The 21,354-nt window shown below is 37.8% G+C and overlaps 1 protein-coding gene across 1 annotated transcript in view; it reads left to right on the top strand.

Moving 5' to 3' along the window:
- The first annotated feature begins 20,923 nt into the window (after positions 1-20,923).
- COL19A1 (collagen type XIX alpha 1 chain) overlaps positions 20,924-21,354 on the top strand; it is a 202,260-nt gene continuing 201,829 nt past the window's right edge. Inside the window, 1 exon segment of the mRNA XM_068396430.1 lies at positions 20,924-20,936. Coding sequence (XP_068252531.1) covers positions 20,924-20,936 — 13 coding nt within the window.

The following is a 21,354-nucleotide window of genomic DNA, read 5'->3' as shown; positions in this document are numbered from 1 at the left end:
AAGCCTGAAGCTAGATAAATTGAGAAAAACAAGGCACATGGCGGAAACCTGTAGATATGGTTACATATGCAACTATTGGCCTAGGCATGTGGTACAATCTTTGTAATTTCATATATTTAAAACTAGATAATATATTTTTCTAAAAGATGATGTATAGTTCTCCTATAAATTAAGAATTTGTCAGAAATGACTGAATATCATTTTTACAGTCTAGATTATGCAAGAAAACAGGCAGAATAGTTGTGACAGGTATTATAATGTCACGAAGGAAAGAAGCTGCCAGGACAGGGACCCTCTGACCCTCCCTTCCCTGAGGGAGAACAGAATCTTTCCTGGAAGTAGTTTAGTGTGCCTAGATGGACAATGTCTCCTCTGGACATGGACCTGGGCAACTGGGTCTAGGCGGCCCTGCTTGAGAAGAGGGATTGGACCAGGTGATGTCCAGAGGTCCCTTCCAACCTCAGCCATTCTATGAGGAGGTTCAACAGTATCAGGCTGGAACAAGGAGAGAAAAACAATCAAGAAGCATGAAGCTATAGTCAAGGAAGTCTTCTGCAGCAAAGATAAGATTCTATGCGAAGTTTCAGTGATGACAGTTAGGAAAAGACTTTTTGAGAGACCTGGTGGACTCTGAAACATAAGTAACAACTGACTGCTGCAAGATTTTCAGGAGTATGGGATGGAAAGACTTATCCTGCAAAGGTATGGTGGACAGTGAGTAGATATGTTTTCAAACCTTTTTATTTATACTGTTTCACCTAACAGAACTGAGCTACTTCTATTCAAAGAGTTACTTTGTTAAAGCTTCTATAAAGTCTACTTTTAGATGTGAGAAATTGACTTCCAGAATAACATGCAGGTAGCTCCACTTTGAGAACTTGGCTGACATGCAGTCAGGTGCAGAGATCATGGCCTTGAAAACACAGTGACAATAACAAAGCCTCATTCAGAATGTGCTTAAAAAAAGGGCAAGGGTTCCCTCGTGATACTTTTTTCATGTCATTTAGCTGTCTTTCCATTACAGGTGGAAAAAGGTGTCATTTAATCTGTAGGTAGCTGACTAGATCATCAGTGGTCTGTCTGGATGTCCCAGATGAGTAACTGCAGCAACCACTGCAGGAAGGGAAAATAAGGAATCTACACATGATGAGAGCTGGAAAGGGATGAGAAAGCAAAACAGAGGGAAGAACCTCAAGCATACTAAAAAACAATACTGTATTAACTGCAGCACACTGTTACAGACTCTATTATAATCCAGACGAGAAGCTAGCAAAATCTCAGCTTCTAAATAGTATTTTTTCCAGTCTCTGGGTCACAAAGTTTTGTCATCTTTGTTATTGTTCAAGTTACACTGTTACCACTAAATACAGCACAACCTAGGATCCACAAAAGCCTTTCTGGCAAGCACTGTCGTTCTGGTATATTTATTTCTTAGTTGTCTTTTCCCTGAGCGTGACAGGAAGTGTTGGTAATACTTTCTGTTTAGAGTGAAATCCTGGCTTGATAGAAGTGTCTGATACTCCTAGCTCACAGCAACTAGAGAGAGGTCACAGAAACCAGGTGCGAAATTCTGGCCCAGCTGCAGTTTATAGCAAAGGATACGCTGACTTCAATGAAGCCAAAATTTCACTCTAAATAAAACAACTTACCAAAACTTCCTGTGATCTGCAGAAAGACAGAAGCATTTTGATTGCACTATCTAGTTCTCTTTTGCTTATTCTTTCCAGTGGGAGTCTAGGGTGGAGTTATATAGTAGTGGTCTCCCACTGGTAACAGGGGAGAGAAGGACTCTGTGTTAAGAAAGCAAATATGAAAGCAGAGGGCAAGGTCATTAATGGAACTGCTCAGTCCTGTACGAGAAAGTTTCTTTGGGGAGAAACAGTAAGAAAAGGAATGACAAAAATTAATTTCTAGGTAAGGATTATTGAAGGTGTTTAAAAACATTTCAGTTTTTAAGTTAACCATAGTGACTTTTTTTTGTTTTCAGGGTTACTTAATTAGTTCATGAAGCTATTTTGAGAGGTTTTTTTCATTGTATTATTTTAATAGTGATGTGTATTTATCTTCATTATTTCCTGTGTTGTGGTGTTCTTGTGCCTTTACTGAAAGCCTATTAAGAACTTCTCAACTATCTCAAAGCTATGAAGACATTTTAATAAATAATTAGCTTCAGAGACAAGAAGGTAAATACTGCTGAAATATGGGGGGGGGGGGGGAATTATGGCTTGATTATGTATTTCTCGGGCATCAAAAGGATACCCCTTGGCTACATAAGAAAAGTAAGATTAAATTCTTAATTCACTCTGATACATAGTCTTTGTTTAATGTCCATGCCCATGTGCACATGTGGAATTAACCATATAATGATATTTCACTGTTATCTCAATTTATTGTTAAATGGAAAAACTTACAGGACTCTAAAATTGATGACATCTAAAAAAGAACTGCCTTACACAGTAATCTACACCAAAAGAGATTAAGTGCATCTGATTTCATCAGGATTAGCTTGTAATTTAACAAAGAGACAAAAAGGAATCCAGCCCAATCCATTTGGCTACTGTAAGATACTAGGGTATCCTTTGACATAATTTTAGCTTCTGATTCTTTCATTTTATCTTATTGCCTCAGTTCCTGACTGTCATACCAATAAATAATTCACAGAGTAGAAATAAATCACTAAATTAATTTGATGTTTTATTTTTTAGATATTATAGCTCTATGTTAGATATTATGTAATATTTAAATAACGTAGATTAAAAAAAAAACACAAAAAAAACCCCTGCAGATGTAATACAAAAATGAGGAACAAAGTGCACATAGGTGAGCAGTGATGGCCTCCCATGGGCTAAATATCAAAGAATCTTTCCTGTCTCCTGCCCCTTTTCCTTGTCTGTGTTTCCTTGCCTTGATAGCTTGTTGGTTTGCTCCAGCCTAGAGACAAGCTGTCACGATGCAGGCAAGGCAAAGGATTGGGGAGTTTGGTGGGATGGTGTGTTTGAACTCAACGTAATGGCAATGGCATAGACTGAGAAGTATTTAAAACTTCAGAACCAACTTATGACATGAAGGAATATATAGGAAAGTGGGGATCTGAGCAATTATGACAAATATGTATTCCCTGAGACCATCTAGGGTATAAGCGGAGAACTCTTTTCTACAAATTTGAATATTTATCTTTAATATCCTGATAAAATCACAGGAGTGGAAACCATCCATTGACACGGCTACCTAAAATTTTATCATCTAAAAGTGCTAGTTGAGGATTATATTTAAAAAGGATATGCACACCTTTACTGTAGGCCAAGGTAAGTTTGTGTTAATAAAACTGTCGAGGACAGCTGCTCTGAATATAAATGGAAGGGGTTTACAAGGATGTAACTGAAAATTCTAGTTTAATCATGTCTGCTATAGGCAATGCTTGTGGAATATTCATTTAAGTCCTCTGTACATAGAATTTGACTCATTTAATTAAAAATGCAGACTCATGTTGATTTAAGCCAGTCCAATTTACTTTGTGAACAATTTACATAATTGTAAAAATATGTTGTAGTAGTGTAGGTCATTTTTGTAGTTAATTTTTAGCCGTAAAAAAAACATAAATATTTCTAAGTATATAAGACTACCATACCTGTATATAAAAGCTGTACTGGTCCCTACTAAACAAGTTTAAATAAACTTGTGTTGGATGTCCACAGGTTCTATAAACCTTTAACCAAGCACAGATTCAGTACAGAAACTTAGCTGTCAGGTTGAAGTTAGGAATGCTGTCACTCTAAAATCAAGGAAGAGAGACACTTGCAGAGAACAGTTAATCCCAAATCTGGATTTCCCAAGGGAAATTACACCTTTAATTTAGACATCTCAGGTGCCTCACCTAACATGACTTACATTCAAGTTTCACCACATTTGTTTGGTTACTTCTGCAGACAGGAACATAACTCAGTTCCACGATTCCCTTGGCCTGAACTAACTGATACTGCTTAAGGGTGAATTTAAAATCATGTTTAAATTGCTTTTGGTTTATTAACTCTTCTTCATGTGGCAGAAACATGCCAAATCAAGTGAGTACATGTAGTCCTTTGTCCTCCTGTAATTGCAGAAGTGTGCTGGGACGTAGACAGCTTCTTCCTCAGTGCACTGGGAACGTTCCTCCAGCAGTTTGCCATGCTGTATCACAGACAGCCATGGGATACACTCGGATGTCACACAGATTTATGTAGCAAAGCTCAGTACGGGGAAGGACTCCGAAGAAGGCTTGACAGCTTCATCACTTGGAACTAGGCTAGTCTAATTTGGCATTCAAACCTAGGTCCTGACTGCAAGGAATACTTCTGTGGGCAAGATAAACTGTGTGAAGGCAAATGTGTGCCTGATGCAAGCTCTTGTTTTCTGTTATGTGTTCTTCTATTTACAGGCATTCTAGGGTTAGAGTAGTCTTTTTTTTTTTTTTCCACTCCTGTCAACAGGCTTAGTTTATTCAGTTTCAGCCTTTTTTCCTAATTTTATTCTCAAGGAGTCAAATCCTCTGTTGAAGTAAATTTTGAAGTTCCCTAAAAATCAGTGAAGTATTTGTAACATATGAAGAGTTCCTTAAAGAAATAACTTCTAAGTTCTGGGAAATGGAACAATATTGCAATAGAAAAGACAAGCTCAGTGTTTCTGATGAACGTCTCAGCAAGTCAGTCCTAAAACAGTTTGTGAGTTCCTAGACTTTTTTTTTTTTAAGAATCTGGCCTTGTAATTTTAATACATGAACCAAAGTTACTTCTTCCCAAATAGGTTTGAAGGCACATCAAGCTATGATTATTCATACTGAAAAGATCTGGATGAACACAATTTTATTACACAAAATTTTATATCTTCATGAAAAGTGTCTTCTGCCTCATGCACAAGCAGGACCTGTTTGTATTCTTCTCTGAATACAGCCTGATAACACCTCAGCAGTGTAGTTACCTTCAGTAAAATTCATATTTTTGGCCTAAGGTCGTCTTCCTACCCTAAGTTTTATGACTAAGTACATTCTTTACTAGGTATCCATGTCAGATACTACTGCTCTAATAATTATGAATTATATCTGCTGCTTTATACATGAACTCTAAATGGATTTGAATAATTTTGGACATGAAAATACAGCCTCACTAAATAGTTGCAGAATGCCACTTTAAGTTGTTAGAACGTAGTTGGTTCAAGCACTAATAATTGGTTCCAGCGCAATTAGTCAATGACTAATTGGCAAGATTAAGTTAAGTACTCTGTTAAAATAACCAACAGGATATATCTGGATTCCACTTATCAGGAAAGGGAAGAAACCAGAGCAGTTCCTAGCTACTCCAGGCTTCATCAAAATGGCACGTTCATGCTGAATTGTTTGGCCTTGCTCCAAAATTAAATTCGTCCATCGTGTCCAAACCACACTTGACATGCCAAAAATAAACAGTTTAGAGATTGATGCAAATGTTACGCTTGATACACTACACAGCTACATTTGTTTTAAGAACTTTCCATTTATTTAAATGCTGGCCTTTCTAGGAGCTAGTGCTTGATTTTGCATTCCTAGTAAACAGTAAAATTCATTTGAATTGCAGCGCATAAAGATACAAATAGTCATACAAACACAGTCTGATAGATTGTTCCTTTCAACTGTCATTTTCTATTAGTGCACAAATTCCTCAGCTTTCAAAAATACATATATACACAGGGTGATGTAGGATGTTGACTTGCAATATGTATAGGTCAGTAGGCTGTTTTAGAGGGCATGTAGCAGCTAGATTTTTTTCTGCATGTACTTCTGTCTCGCTTCTAGCTGCAGCCTTTAGATGCTATTGAATTCTGAGTTGTTTTACATCTGAGATCATGACTAGATAGCTCCAGGCAGACATCAAGCTTACATAAACCTGTAAAATTACTGACTGAAAAGTATAACGTTGGTTAAATTCTGAGACTATTTAGTCCTAGATAAAAGAGAAATAAAGTATGTGGATGCAGAGATGCAGATTAAATACACACTTAATTTGACTTCCCAGATTATTGTGCCTATTTATTCAGCAATAAATATTAATAAAATAGTTGTCATTTTTATTATTTCATTTTTATGTTGCTTGACAGTATTGAAATTGAGCCATTAAAATAACATAACGGTAAATAGCTCTGAGTGAACTCAGGATCCTGGATGTGTTAATATAGTTATAGCTACTATGTTGATAGAACTGATGATTTCATCTATCGGTTAGTCTTGCATAGGCAAATTTATAGAAGTTATTTTATGAAAATTTGAAACTATTTGTAACTGGACCTAAAAATGATTTCCTTATCGTTGTAGTATTCTGTTTTTAAATAAAATTTGGGCAAATTATCTGGATAGGAAGGACACAAGAAGGAGACACTGGCTAATACTGAGACTTGTAAATTCTTAGACATATTTGTTACAATTTAAAATGGAATTTTAACTGACATTTCTTGGACTATCCATGCTTTGTCTTCCTGATGTTTAAAAGAAAAAGCATAGAATATTCAGCCTTTTGATCTAAAACAAAGTTGCCCTTTAAGCTTGAAGGGTTTATACAGCCTAGTCTATTTGTAGGATCTTAAACTTTGCTCTTCACTATCCTTTTTCTAATATTTGCATTATAGAAGTTTTAAATTAACATATTTCATTGCTTTATAGATGTTTTCAGATTGCCTGTAGGATTTTAGTATATTCATACAGAAGTACTGGGGCAAACACCTGTAATTCCCAGCCCAGCTGCCTAAAACCTGGCTTTCATCTTTTGGTTATGTGTAGTGACTTTTAAAGACATACAGGTACTTGAGTCTAAAACAAGCCAGATGATGTAGTTTCACTTGGTTTGGAAAATCACATTTCGGCTTTTCTCATCCCTAATCAGCTGTTTGACCATGTACTTTTTTCTTGTACAAAAAGAAAGCCACCAAAAGGCACATATTTGCTGCGTTACAGGTAGGATGGATTCCATGTGAAAGAAAGAAGACAAAGAAAAATGATGGTAAATGTTCAGAATTCTTTCTTCATTGTGTATTTCCTTGTGTTGTTCATGAAACAATAGAACATGTGGCAAGCTGTTTGTAGTATGGCCGTACAGTTATATACATGCATTTATCTATCCATAGGGAGACAAAGTAAAGTATGCCTTTTAATAGATTAAGGACATATACATTTTGACACTATTAATCTTAGCATTGTTTCTCTAAGCCTGGACAGGACTGATGTTCTACTGAGTTCTACAAATCCAGCACTATTTCAGGTTTGAGTAACTTAACTGAATTTTTGTACTAACACTTTAAAGAGTAGTATATGCACAGAAATGTATTTTTCTGGAATGGTAATGAATACTTTACAAATTATATGATACAGCTATTGACATGTTTGCAACTGTTAGATATAAGCAATATATCAAGACATTGATTTATTTACTTTGAAATGCATGTATTTTGAATTAAAATGCTATTATTAAAAATAGGAAACACATTAGGACTAGATAGCACTAAACATTACAAATGATACAGCTCCACATTATTTTTTGAGATTGAGACTATCAGTGGCATTACAATTGGAGATAAAGTACGGACTTTTTTTGTTGCTGTACCATTATATTTATTAGTATTTGGTTATTTTAACACATGTTATGAAGTGTCAAAGAGTGGAGGAAATGTCTGAGCCAAGATGACTAATACCACAGAAAAAGTATTCTCTCTGCATCTTTTTCACAGTTATTTTGGCCGCTTTACTGAAAATCTGAGTGCTTCCTAAGTATTCAAAAAAAGAAGCAGCAGTTAGAGTTTTTTCCTCTTTTCTATAAAAGAAATTAAGTGACATACAGCTTTTCTGTTGGCTTTGCTGCTCAGGGGTGCTTAGTGTGTGTGCACATGCATCCAAATAATTCCCTTTTGATGTAATTTTTGCCAAAGTTCCCTCATTTGAGTGACGTTTTTGCCCCATTTACATTAATATTAAAATTTCCATAACTTCCCCAAGGCTGGGATTCCACCTGTTTTGTCTAAGTTCATTATAGTTCAGTCTAATGTATTTAAAAGCATTTATATTTTAATTGCTTCAGTGGAATGCAGTTGTCATGACCGTCAAATCTTGCAGAGGGCAGAAAGGATCATCTGGCAAAGAACAATTCCACATAAGGGCTTATACAACGAAACAGAAATACTAAGCTCTACATTCAGTGAGAAATTGCATGGTAAGGGGTGTTTCAAATTTATCTCCTCCTAAAAAATTGTTTTCAAGTAGAATACTGCTGCTTTTAAAGACTTTTGTCAAAGTTTACAGCTTCATTCCTGCATATGTGTTGTCATAAGCAACACGTTAAAAATGTGGGTCTAACAAGATGGAGACAAATCTGTTAGCATCACACAGACAAGAGTAAATTATGCTGCTTTGCTGGTTTGGATATCTAATTGTGCTGAAAAAGAAACAAAGGTTGAAAGTGAGCATCAGCAATAAACAAAAATTTTCTAGAAAAAATAATTCTGTCCCTTTGCCCCTGAGTTCTCTCACCTTTTTCCCCTGTATCTTGCCTGCAACTGCAGTTGTAGTAAAAGCTGTTCAGTGGAGCGGTTCACCCTTGGCACAGGAGATGGAACATGCTCTGCATGTCTGTGCTAACTATGGTTTCAAACTTAAATTTCTCTCTTTTCTGCTTCTTGGTGCCTTGGCTCTTGCCTGGATCTGGGTCTAATCCTGTCGTCTGTGTGTCAGTAAGCGTTTTAGCTAAGCTCTGAGATAGCTGGCAAACTGTTACTGCAAAGACAGCATGGGATATCATCCATTTGCTGTGGGTGCTTCAGCTCTTATCATCAGTTTTTCTAGTACTTCCCAGACACAAAGGAGATGAGACATTGTATAGACAATGTTTTCTCTGGAGTGCACCAGTAACTGCTTGCAGGTGAAACAGAGTGCAGGTGGTTGGGATTTCTAAGCTGTTTATGATAACAGAGATGTTTTTCCAGTTGTGGCTTTGCTTCTTTTATTGTGGGAGGCAGAGAGAGAAGCTCTTTTTTTGTCTCATGATAGAAGTTTGTAAACAGTAAGGTTTTCCTGTTCCAAATTTTCATGTCACTAGACATTCAAGACTTTATTCATTAATGTGAACAGTGTTGTCCATAAGTATATATGGTGGCAATCCCTAATGTCAAGGTCCTCAACTAGTATAAATCAGGGTAATTCCTTTGATTTATGTGACTGGCATAATCCTGTTTAGTTGAAGAGCTGGGCCAGAGTACAAGAAGGCTGTGTGTTAGCCAGGGAAGGCTGTAGTAGTTTCTAATTCTTCTACTTACTGCATTCATATGGATGTGGAGTGTTGTGAAGTTGACGTGGTCCAAATAAGGTATTTTTAATTTTCTATTTGGAGTGTCATTATCTCGGTAAGTGAAACAACATCCTCGGTTTACGGGTTATGTTTCATTATTACTTCATAGGAAATGAAGACACAGTTTGGATCTGGACTTTTGAGCAATACTGAGACTTTGAGGGACAGAAATATTTCTTTAATAGGTGAACTAATTGTATGTGCAAAGTGTTACGCAATTAAAATGTTTATCTGATTCAGAACTTTCATTGAAATTAGTAAGACTCTGTATATTCATGTAACACAGCTGAATACATATATTTAGGACATGTAAAATGAATTAAAACAAAAAGATTTTAAGAATTTTGTAGCTTGAAAGAGCCATGAGAAATGCAGTTCTTTCCAAATCAAAAATGGTAATGCCTTTCACTAGGAGCAGAGCTTTTACAAAGGGTCTTTCAACTGAGGATCTCACAACTCTGCTTGAAACACTGAATTATGGCTCAACACTAAAGCCTTTATCAAATTAACAGTCTGAAGGGGAAGGGAGTGCTCTGATGATTTGTCAGCTGTAGGATTGGGCTCTGGTGCCTCGCCCTGCGAGGTAGGGCAGCTTTACTTTCTATAATTTACAGAATGAGCAAGCGAGAAGTGTGGCTTGCCTAAAGTTACACCACAAGTCTGTGGCAAAGTTGTGGAATAAAACACCCTAGCAGGCATGTATGTAAGCTGCAATTTCATCTGCAATTTCATCTTTCTCTCGTGATTCTAAGTTGGGAAGAACAACAACTGTTTTGAAATTTAAACCAGGAAGATAATCATGTCTTTCCATGTGATTTGTTGGTTGTCCTGGCTAGTTATCTTGGTTGAAATGAGGAAACACTTTTCAAAATCGGGGAGGGGGGTGGGAAGAGTGGCAACAACCTAACCCTATGAATTTTCTGACCTGAAGACCAGTTGAGCTAAATTGATGTTAAGCTAATAAATTTTCCTATAATAAGTCACCACCTTCCTTTTTCTCCCCATCAGAATGATTCTACTAGAAAAAGATAAAATATGTCTTGGATATATATAAATGAGATATGTTTAATTAAAGCCCTACTCTCTCTGTCTTCTGTGTATGTATTTCTAGTCATTTTACTTTTCTCCATCCTTCTATCTGGCTTACATATTTAAAATGCGATACAGAAAACTGCCACAAGCACACTTGGAGAACCTGAGAAAAGTGCAGTTTTGCACATTGAGCTGAGAGCCCATGGCAGTGCTCAAACTCACCATCACATCACAGACAGATGATACTACAGTACAAGAACATTCAGGTTTGTAAATGATAGACTTTAAAAGGCAAAACAAATGTCAGTAATCTGCTGTGCTTTGCAGCATCAGTGCCATAAATAGGCACACTCTCTTGGTTACTTGGGTGGCTGATTTTTAAATTTATGATAAAGTATATAAAATTAATGATGTGTGCTTACACTTAAGTGATAAAAGCCAGTTTCCCCTGGTGTGCTAATGTACATAATTGGTTCTTTACAACTAGAAACCAGATACTCTTTCATTCATGCATTCACACTGGCAGTTTAATGGAACTGGGGTTTTCTTTTTGGAGGGGGTAGGGAGAGAAAAAAAAACTCTTACATTCTTACTGGACTTGGGGTGTACAAGTATGATTATGTACAATCTGTGTCTGGGGGGCTGTTTGTCCTTTCCTGCAGAATTCCAGCACAGAATCCTTTATTCTGTGCTTGCTGAGTGGGAGGGTCACACTGTGTGAGACTAATAAGGACAGAGCTGCATCCCCCTCTACCACTCTCGAGACTCACTCCAGCAACTCCTCAGCGCTACAGCAGCTCTGTAGAGGCATTTTCAGTGCTTCTGGGCAACATACTAAAATAACAATTGGAGGTAAGCAACTCATTATTTGTAGTCAATTGTCTAAACATCTCTCATGCGCGTGCACACTGCAATATTCCTGTTTTGTTTTGTGGGTTTTTTCCAAAATTGCCAGGTAAGTTTATTACTGATTTTGCCAGTATTAACTGTGTCCTATATAAACATAATGTGCACAGTAGGTTTTTAACGTACTGTAATCAGTCTATGCTGTAGGATTCTGCTCATGCTTGTGTAAATGCATTGTATATGTTTGTGCGTGGCTCTAGGTATATGCTGATATGCTAATGAAAACATTCCTAGTCAATTTGCAGTGATTTACAAAACCAATTAAACTGTTGCAAATTGCCACAATGCTGAGCATGCTTATTAACTGTATGCATATATTTACATGTAAAAACCTCTCTCTTGGTGTGTATCATTCTAATTAGCATGAGTATGGAGTCGCCAATATCCAGTTAGTTGAAACATACCTGCGAGGAGCAGCGGCGCGGGTGGGAGGCGCGGTGAATGCTCTCCGGGACGGGGGACCCGCGCGGTTCGGCGGCTCTTGGGCAAACCCCGGGGACGTCGAGCCGGAGTCCGCGGTCCTCCTTACCTTGCTCGCCCCCCCGCCGCGGCCCGGCGGCAGAGGGCCCCCTCGCTCGCGGTGGGTGCCCGGCCCCGCTCCCAGGCGCCGCCGGCCCGAGCGGGCTCCCAGCCCCGCTCCGCCCCGGGGCGGCGGAGGAAGCGTCGGCGGGCGCCTGTCCCCTGACTCGACTCGCCGGGGGCCAGCGGCTCCCCGGCGCCGCAGGCAGGTTCCGGAGAGACAGGGCGGCAGAGCCCGGGAGCGAGGGGCGGCGGGTAGGAGCCCGGGAGCGGGGGTCCGGGGGCGAGGCGCAGAGCCCAGCCGCGGGGAGAGCGGGGCGGGGGCGCTGCCCGGGCCGGCGCCTCCCGCTCCCCGCCCAGCCCCGCCGGCCGGGCTGACCGCTCTCCTTGCCGCCTGCTCACCCGCCTGCTGTTTCAAACCCTCTCTCCAGCAAACCCAACTCAATCCAAGAGAAATTAAACTCTCCATGTTACAGCCTGAGCTGCTGGGGCTCGGGTCGCTCCGGTGCGCCGGCTGTGGGAGGCAGCGGAGCGTCCCGAAGCAGCCGGCGGGAGAGGACCCGAGCCCGGAGGTGCGGTGGCAGCGAGGGGGTGGAGGTATTAAGGGATTTAATTGGCAAGAGCCCTTCAGAAAATGAGAGCTCTGGAGCGGCAGCTCTAGTGAATTACTGATGCCTGCTTGTAAAGCAGGTGCAGGAAATTAAATGGTGATGTTATTTGAACATGAATTCACTTTGCTGCTGTTGGGGAGGCTGGAAAAGTTAATGATGGTGTAGATGCTGTCAGTGCATGTGACTGACAGAATAGCTCTGATGATGAATAAGGTGCCTTACGAAAATAATTATAAAAATTGCATCTTAGGTATGTGATTTGTTTTTCTTACAGAAAATGTGATTAGAAAAATATTTGTTGTTATCTGTGTTTCATTACATTCACGTGTATCTATACATTGCCGTTGGCTTAGAAGAAAAGCTCATACTGTCTTTAGAGAACAAAAGATACGTTGTTGAAGCCAGACTCTATTTTTGTGAGATTTAAACTGTAAACTCAATCCAGGCTGCTCTAGACACTTGTATATTTTGCAGGGCAGAGAAATACCGTGTTTTGGTTTCTTTTGCACTTAAACTGAAAAAATTGCATGTTGTCCTTGTTCAATTTGAAGACTACTTCAGCAGTCACTGGCAGTGTTGTGACACGAAACAGTTTAGCTAATATATTTAAAATTGAAAACCTTGGAGAAAAATAAAAGAAAATTAGTCATTACTAATGAAATGAAAATTTAGTGCCTTTACAACTAATATCGCTGAGTTAATATTTCTAAGGTATTACTTTTGAGTTTAATAAAGACCCAAAGGAGTATATTTGTCATTTATTTCTAAATTTACATAAGTCTTTTTCTGTAGCTCCTTACAACAGATAAATGATACACGTTGTGCGTGACTAGCGACTTCCTCTTTTCTTTACAGTTAAGAAATTCTTGTCTGTAGTTTTTTGATGGGGTGAGGGGAAAAGAATAAAACTAGATTGTTCTGAATATGATTATTTTCTGTTTCAGATTTGTAGCTGATTGTTCACATGTGTCCAGGGGGAGATGGAGTACATTGGATCCTGCATAGTTTGGCTTTGTATGGCAGTCTTCCTCCTCTTTCCTGTTTCTACTTCTGTGGCTGTCAGTGACCAGACAGGTACTTCTATTTTTCTTGCCTATCACAGACCAAAGGCATACATCTCAGTACTGAACAAATTTGAACAAATAATGACAGTAGATGGACAATAAGCAGTATGATAAGATAAAATTATACAATATTTTTTTTTAACCTCTTTTTTAAAAAGTCTTTTGAAGCAATTCCAAAGCAGCCTTTCTGTTTCATGTGCTTGGAAATTTCATGTTTAGAAGCAGTTGTAAGTTCCTAAGAGTTTTGTTTTGTACTTTTTCAACTTACCGTACAAAACAGGATTCTAAATAGGATCTCGCAAAACTTTCATTAACAAAATCGTGTGGCTTTATTAGAGCAGATCGGTGATTACGTTGACCAAAACAACATAATGCTTATGTTAACCTCACCTAAACTTAATCCCCAGACCAGGTCATACGTTTCACAGATGCAGAGTTAGACAAAACCTTGTCCCTAAGAAGACAGGGGAAAGGAATATAGTGATATTGTTTAATGTAAAAGCTGTAACCCGTCTTCTGCAAATTTTCTTATACTTCTCTGTTTTCTTCTCCCTCTTACTGTCCACATATTATTTATCTCTCTCACTTAAACTCTACATTGACTTTCCAGAGAGTGGTAATTCTGTCTTAAAGGCACATCATGTGTGCTTGTAGAATAAGGCATTGTCAGTTTTCTAGAACTGCTCAGCCTCAGCACGTACCTCAACTTTCTAGAATTTTCCTACAGTTATCAGCAAGGAGAACATGCTTCTTGCTATTTAAATAGAAATAGAGTTACTTTTCTTTTTTTTTTTTCAGAAAATGAAACTTATTTTTAGTAATGCTGTTTTCCAGAAACCTGAAGAAAGATAATAGAAGCAATGTATATACAACAACTTTGAATCTCAATAACACATTTGAAACTCAGGCCCAAGAAATTTAAAAAGTCAATGACTAGAATAATAATCCTTTTACTACTTCTGGAAACAATAAATAGTAATATTTAATAAATAATAAGTGTAGTGTGGGGGCTCTAAGGTAAGAATAATGCATTGTGAAGAGTCTGAATTTAAGTTAAAGACTTTTTTGCCTTATATTTTTGGGGCAGCAAGGCTAAGTGCTCTACTGATGAATTATTCTTAACCCCTGTGAGCAAGTGAGCATACATCATAGCTGTGCAATCATTCTCTTCAGCTGTCTGAAAGAAGCACAATAGGTTGTCTTATCTGCCGTTGCTAGCTGGTGAATTGTAGAAGGGAAGTTTTAAACTTGAAAAATTTCAAAACAAAATGCCAGGAAGCATTGTCTCTTTTCTTTTGATATTTTTTTTTTTTCCCTAATGAAAAGGTGTCTTAGTAAAAGGTGGACCAGTCGTAGAAGATGTGATAGATACACTGAACTGCTAATAAACAGTGTATCTGAACTGTACATTGCAGTCTGTTAGAAGTTTGTGGCTAGGCAGCCAGCAGAGAAGTTGCAGTTTTCCTTAACCTGATTGCCAGAAATGGATCAAATATGAGTCAAATTGAACCACTGGAAAGAAGAGGAGAGAGTGAACCTCTCCTGAGAATAACTGATGGTGTGCAATTGGGAGAGGCTTCTGCATTTTGAGGTGATACAGGCAGATGGTGAGGAATAACAAGTAGATGGCTGCCAGCTTGAGCAGCTCTGCCAACAGCAGGGAATAGGCTCAGAGTGAAGCCCCAAGTTGATAACAGGAAAGAGACTCTTCTAGAGACTGAAGGGATGGTTACTGTCCAAAAACGAAATACATGTTATAAACCAGAAAGCAGGAGCTGAGAAAGAATGGACCTTGTGATGGTGCAGCAGTAAGGGGAACGTGTGCCTGCAAGCCTTTTGTTGATCTGCCCTGTTCAGCTGAACCAACCACTCTGTTGCAAAGTTGTCTCTCTCGTTCTAGTTGTGATAATTTGTATGCAGGTGAATGTTACAATTTGGAAATGTCCTCACTTCAAGAGAGAAATATCTAACTTCCTCTTTTATTTTGTTTGGTTTTTTTTCCTTTCTTTCATTAACTGGCTCTTTCTTGGGCCTTTGTTCTCTCCCATGTACTGCTCTGTTTGGATCAGCATCTGTCCTTCAGGATCTGCCTAGACAGTCCTTTTGGTTTTCTTCCTTCAATATCATATGCATAGTATTTATTTCTCACTGTGCTAATATGAAAGCTTTTCCTTCAAAGCTCATTTAGATAGGATCTTGGATTATTGCATTTACGTTCTGAAATTTCTCACCTGATCTACCTGAGTCTAAAGCAATAGCCTTGAAATGCAGGGAAAAGTGTAAATTTAAGTTAATTTGAAGGGGGTGGGGCAAGGGGAAAAGGTGTGTTAGGAAAAGGAAATCTCTTGTGCAAGAGAAAGGATTAACTTGTGTGCATATGTAGGGGAGAGCTTTCTGAGCTGGCATTCTGAATATACTTTGGAACTTATTCACTGGGTCAATATTGTAATAAATAAATACCAGTACTGGAAAAAAATGTCAGAGAGTGAGAGAGTATGCTGGATCTTCTCAGAGCAGTCCTCCTTAGGCTCTGAATATGTGCCAGTAACCACTAGATTCACATCAAGGATTTCTTTCAGTTCTCACTTGTCCAGAAGTTTTGATGCGCTCAGAAGGAAGCAGTCACTTCTAATGACAGAGTATAGCAGATCTGAGGGAGAGGGTTCAGGAGTTCTCTAAGATCATGTTTTTGATCTGACGTCAAGAATATTTTCTTCATGTTGTCAACTTATATTTTTTATTGTTGGGAACATTTGATTTTGGAGCGTGGATGTGAGCTCTTTCTGTAGTGACACATGAAGTTCTAATTTGATCATTCTTGAAAGCTTCATATTAAGAATATTAATACTTTGTCTCATTCCCAGATCATTGCTGCTTTTTCAACTTTCTTTTACAATTACTGTATTCCAAAGTCACTTGCTAACTCATGAAAAATGTAATATAAACAAAGTCCTGGGACTGTCAGACATGGTGAATTTCCATTGCCTTTTGACGAGAAGTGTGTTGTGGAAAGTAATGGCTCTAGATCACAAATTTAGACAGGCACTTTAACCCAAATACAGTGCATGGTTTCAAGTATGCAAATCAGTTCAGCTTTTCAGTTTTCATGTTTTAGTTCAGCTAGAGATTTCTCAAAATCAAGATAATGGCTCTACAGTAACTCATATACAATGTGTTCATATTCTTAATATTTAATTCTGAGTATTTAAGGCTGGATCCACAAACTATTGTTAGCTTTGCAACGTTTAAGCGACCCTGCCTCCCTTTGATTCCTTGACTTGTAGTTGAATACTAAGTCTACTTGAGCAGTGAGTTAAGGAGCTTTAGAATGTGGTTTGTGAAAGCCTGCCCACTGTGGAAAGCCACTTCAGCTAGTGAGTAAGTAGTGCGTAAGAGAGAGCCCAGACTACAAAGGGGAACATTCTCAGTTACACACATTCTTGCAGTGTGAAGCCTGTAAACTATAGCAGCCCTTTTTTTTTTTTTTTATAGAAAGGTAGAGAAAGAAAAAAGCATCAGCTCCTATGGCCAAGATATTCACCTGGGATATGAAGTCCTGTTTTTCACTGCCTATTCTTCCTCATGGGAGAATCCATTTCTCCAGGGTCTAGTGTGAGCATCCTAATACTTGAACTCCCTTGGTATGGATTTTTTATTCCTGCCTGCCACAGCTGTTATTATTTACGTAAACATCTAAATAGTCACCAGACTTGGAGTTGACTTCTTTCCTATATCAACAAAATTGTAGATTCGGTCTCCTTCATTCTTCTTCCCACCCTTGTCTTAATTAACACGTATATTGTAATGTAATATGATGTGGCTTACAGAGTAAAAAAGGAAAACAAAAAAACCACATCTGATCTTTGGTACCTCTATGCATGAGGCTACAGGTATGTAGGAAATATGAATTCTTGACCCTGTTTGAAAGCAGGCCAGCTGGGTCTGCTTATCTTCAGTACAAATACCTCTGAGGTGGACTCGTTGAATGTCATTGCTGACACTTGCAGGTATGTCACACACTCCGAAGAGGTTCCCTATGCCTATATATTTACAAAACCTGATCCAGTAAGAGTGTGAGACAAATCCTAGCTAATACAGGTTTCTGCCTGAAGCTTGAGTCTGACATAGGATGTAGGTATATGTTGGGTGCGGCTTTGCTGTTTGGCCACTTCCATTTAGCTGGTTATGCTTACTGATGGAAACTTTGGTGCCCTTGCAGTGTGCACGTCAGCAGTGTTAGACTGCAGCTGAAAACTTCATCTGAACATAAAGTTTAATTATAAAGGAGCAGATAGGTATTTGTAAAGTGAATCTAGCCATTACAGGTTACACTTGATCTGGAGGAGCCAAGAGTGCTTATTGGAAGCTACAGTTCCCAGTCAGGAAGTGCACTCAAGAGATGTAAGAGTGAGACTGAAGCATGCACTGGAGTCTCCTCTGTCCGTGTTTGCACAGAATGGAAAACTGGGCATGGGGCCTAGATGGAAGCTGCAGTGTGCTTCGACAGGTGCCCTGACCATTCCAGGAATTCAGAACGTGACATTACATGTTGCAGCAGATAAGTCTAGATGCAATGCCTTTAATTTTTTTGCATAATGCTATTAGAAAACAAAAAAAATTCTTACTAGCATTTTGTTGGAGAGACAGAAGATCAGTGATCTGTGATATATCTGCTTGTTCTGCATAAATACATGTTTTCAAAATTATTAGGTTGATTTTATGATAATAAGCTCCTACATGTAGAGCTCATTGATTTCTAAAGATTAAGGTCTGCAATTTGTCCTATGGATAGGTGATGTCATTAATTTATAGGCAGGTTAACTTCAGCTTTGACATCACCATTTTTATATGAATTGTGGACTTCTATCCAGACAGACACAGTTTTATCAGTGCAGAGCAATCTAGTGTATAAATGTAAGCTTGTTCTTTTTACTGCTTCATTATAGTAATGTATTCTAACAGGACAGGTAGGTGCACGGTTTCTGTGCCTGCATTAGCAGTAAGGGTTTGTCTTGTTCTTTTTCTTTCTAGAATGTCTTCATGTAGATCTAATTCAGCTACCCACAGGCTGAATGGGTAAACTGTCTGTTTTCTCTCAGGCCAAAAGAAATTTAAAGATCTGTCAGTGGTACAAAAAATCTTGGAAGAGGCTAACTTTTTGACTAAAAACTGTAACTGTAGAAAGAATTTTTGTCAATCTATAGCAATGGAAGTTGTCAGTCTTGGTATGGAGAGTTTCTGTTTTAATATTTTAGAGTTTTGCCTTAGCTCTCTGGGAAAAAGAATCACATTGGGCTAAGGAGTGCATCAGCAGCATGAGATAGAAGAAGATTCATAGTAACTCGTTCAGTTCTTCTGGGGTTATGGAATACAACCAAATAAGTAACACTTACATGGCCTGTCTATGCTGTGACTGTTACGCCACTGATAAAAATAAGTCCACAGTCCAGTCTGTGACATGTGAGGAATAGTTGCTATCATCTGGATAACACAGAAATTAAGGCTTGAGTCTTTCTTTGGACTTGGAAGAAAGTGGCTGGGGGAATAAGCTAAAACTCCATAGTCTTTTACTACTCAGCCCTCATGTAGTTAATGCTGGAAGAAAAAAAGCATGGTTGTGTCCCAGGTTCTCTAGATCTTACTACAGCAGTTCAAGGTAAAATCAGCAATAAGTCATGTCTGGCGGCACTTATTATAAATACTGTAAAGGAATTTAACCAAAAAGGGAATGTGCCCCATAGTCTTTATATATACATTTAAAAAACCTTGGTTAGAAAATGCGTAGATTTAAGAAAAACGTTTGTCAGTGTATGTGTGACATGCTATTGTGGCTTCAGCCATAACAGGCTTCCTTTATGGCAACGTATTTCTTATAGCTATACTTGTATAAATCTACCATAACCACATTCATTGTTCTGGAGTGGCTATAGATAAAAGTCTATAGTTTAGTAATCTGTATAAGTGATTGAAGTCTGAGGTTTATAGATTAAAGGGTATCTAAGGTGAGCTTGTTTCTGTCCCATGGGGTGTGTATGTATATCAAATGGTGTATTGAAATTGTTATGTTAGTATGTAATTCCAGTTAGTGCTTTTCACACTACATAAAACTCCGTGCAAACCAAGAATGATGAAAGATTTTATTTCGGTTTCAGAGTTTTCAACATGAATATTCTTTACAGTTCTGCATCTTTTCTGTGGAAAGGGAATTTACAGTGGGAATTGCTGTTGTTTTTAATGCATATAATTTATCTCATTTGTCATGAAACTTTATCTGTATAGGTAAATGCATGTATATACGCATATTTATGTATATATGTGAAGGAAAGAATACATTATCTTAGAGCCTTAGAAATAATTTATGAGTGATGTTACTTGTAATTGTAAATTGCAATTTAGACATAAAGGACATGGAACTTGATGAACCTTATGAAAAAATGTCTTCCACCTCCTCTGTTCTTTAAACAATTGACATAGCTTTCATTAACCGTGTTGTCAGGAGGTGTCTTTATATCTGTATTATATAATTTAGTTTCACTTTTACTGGTTGTATCCAATTGGCCATTCTTAATCCAGATCAAATACTGTAACACATTTAATAGAATTTAAGACTTTTGAAGGATAATATGCTTTCTACATTACTACAGAATGAATGACAAATTTCACATGCTTTAAGATTACAAATATAGCTATTTTGAATGCCAACTTTCAGTCAGGATGGTCTTGGAAATCTTTAAATATAGATGATTTCCAGGTTAATGGTAGGAAATTCCTCCTTACTTGTTTCGTTGAACTCCACTTCAGAAAGCCCCTTGACCTTCACTGTTCAGCAGTTTCAGACATACCTTGGCCATCTTTTTAGTCACGTCATCTCAGCATGGAGCTCTGTGCTTGATAAGCACATGGGCCAAACCCTGCTTGTCATCTTCCATTTGATAGTTTTATTAGGGCTTAGCAGGGCACAATGGACAAAAGTGACATTTCTCTGTATTTGCTGCTTAAAAGTGTGTATTTCTGTGTATATATAAAAAGAGAAGAAAGGTCTTTATGAAAATAAGGTAGTGCATATTTATAATACAATGTTCGATCTAAGTTTTCAGTTAGATTTAACTGTAGAATTTACCATGTTCCAGATTTTAGAACGTTCTGGTTCTTTACCTAAATACTTTGGTTTAGACTTAATCTCCTGTAAAGCTGCTTAATTTTCAACCATTTTTTTTTCAAAATATAAATATTGCTTACATTGTTTATTATATTATATGATTATATCCTTGTTAATCCACAGTTTGAAATTACTGTTCACTGAAGTAACAATAGATCATTGTCATGGTAATCAAGCATTTATGCTTTATTGTTTCGTGTTCATTAATGGGGGAAAAAGAGATTTTCTAATATATAACCAGAAATTAAAAAAAAAAACAACTTAGAGCAGATGTTATTGCTTTACAGAGCATTGTAGATGGAAAGAGCTTGTAAGAATTTAGTGTTTTTCTTCTGGCTATATTGTTCATCTGAGCTTTGGTCATAAACAGCTGAATTAAAATGTGATAAAATTTATATCTGCTTATATTATTAGAAGTGGAGTATGAAATCTGAAATATCTTTGCTCATATTTAGTTTTTTGTGATTTGGTTTATTGCTGGTTTTCATATCCTAAAGAAACAAAAAGAAACATTCCTCTTAATATTACTATCACTGTCATAATGTTTTGTTCTGATTAATTTTTGTTTGATAGAATTTTATGATAGATACTAAACTGTATTCTCTTGAAGGTACCGTGTGTCCTTTAATGAAAACAGTTGTTCATCATCTCAAACAAATCACAGAGACAGCCTTGGTGTTTTCAGGTAAATGACTGCATGAATATGGATATCTAAATTAATTGGCTTA

This window comes from Nyctibius grandis, chromosome 1 (assembly GCF_013368605.1).
Source record: "Nyctibius grandis isolate bNycGra1 chromosome 1, bNycGra1.pri, whole genome shotgun sequence".
In the NCBI taxonomy this organism is placed as follows: Eukaryota; Metazoa; Chordata; class Aves; order Nyctibiiformes; family Nyctibiidae; genus Nyctibius; species Nyctibius grandis.
Note: the sequence above shows the minus strand (reverse complement) of the source record. Positions and strands in the feature narration are given on the sequence as shown.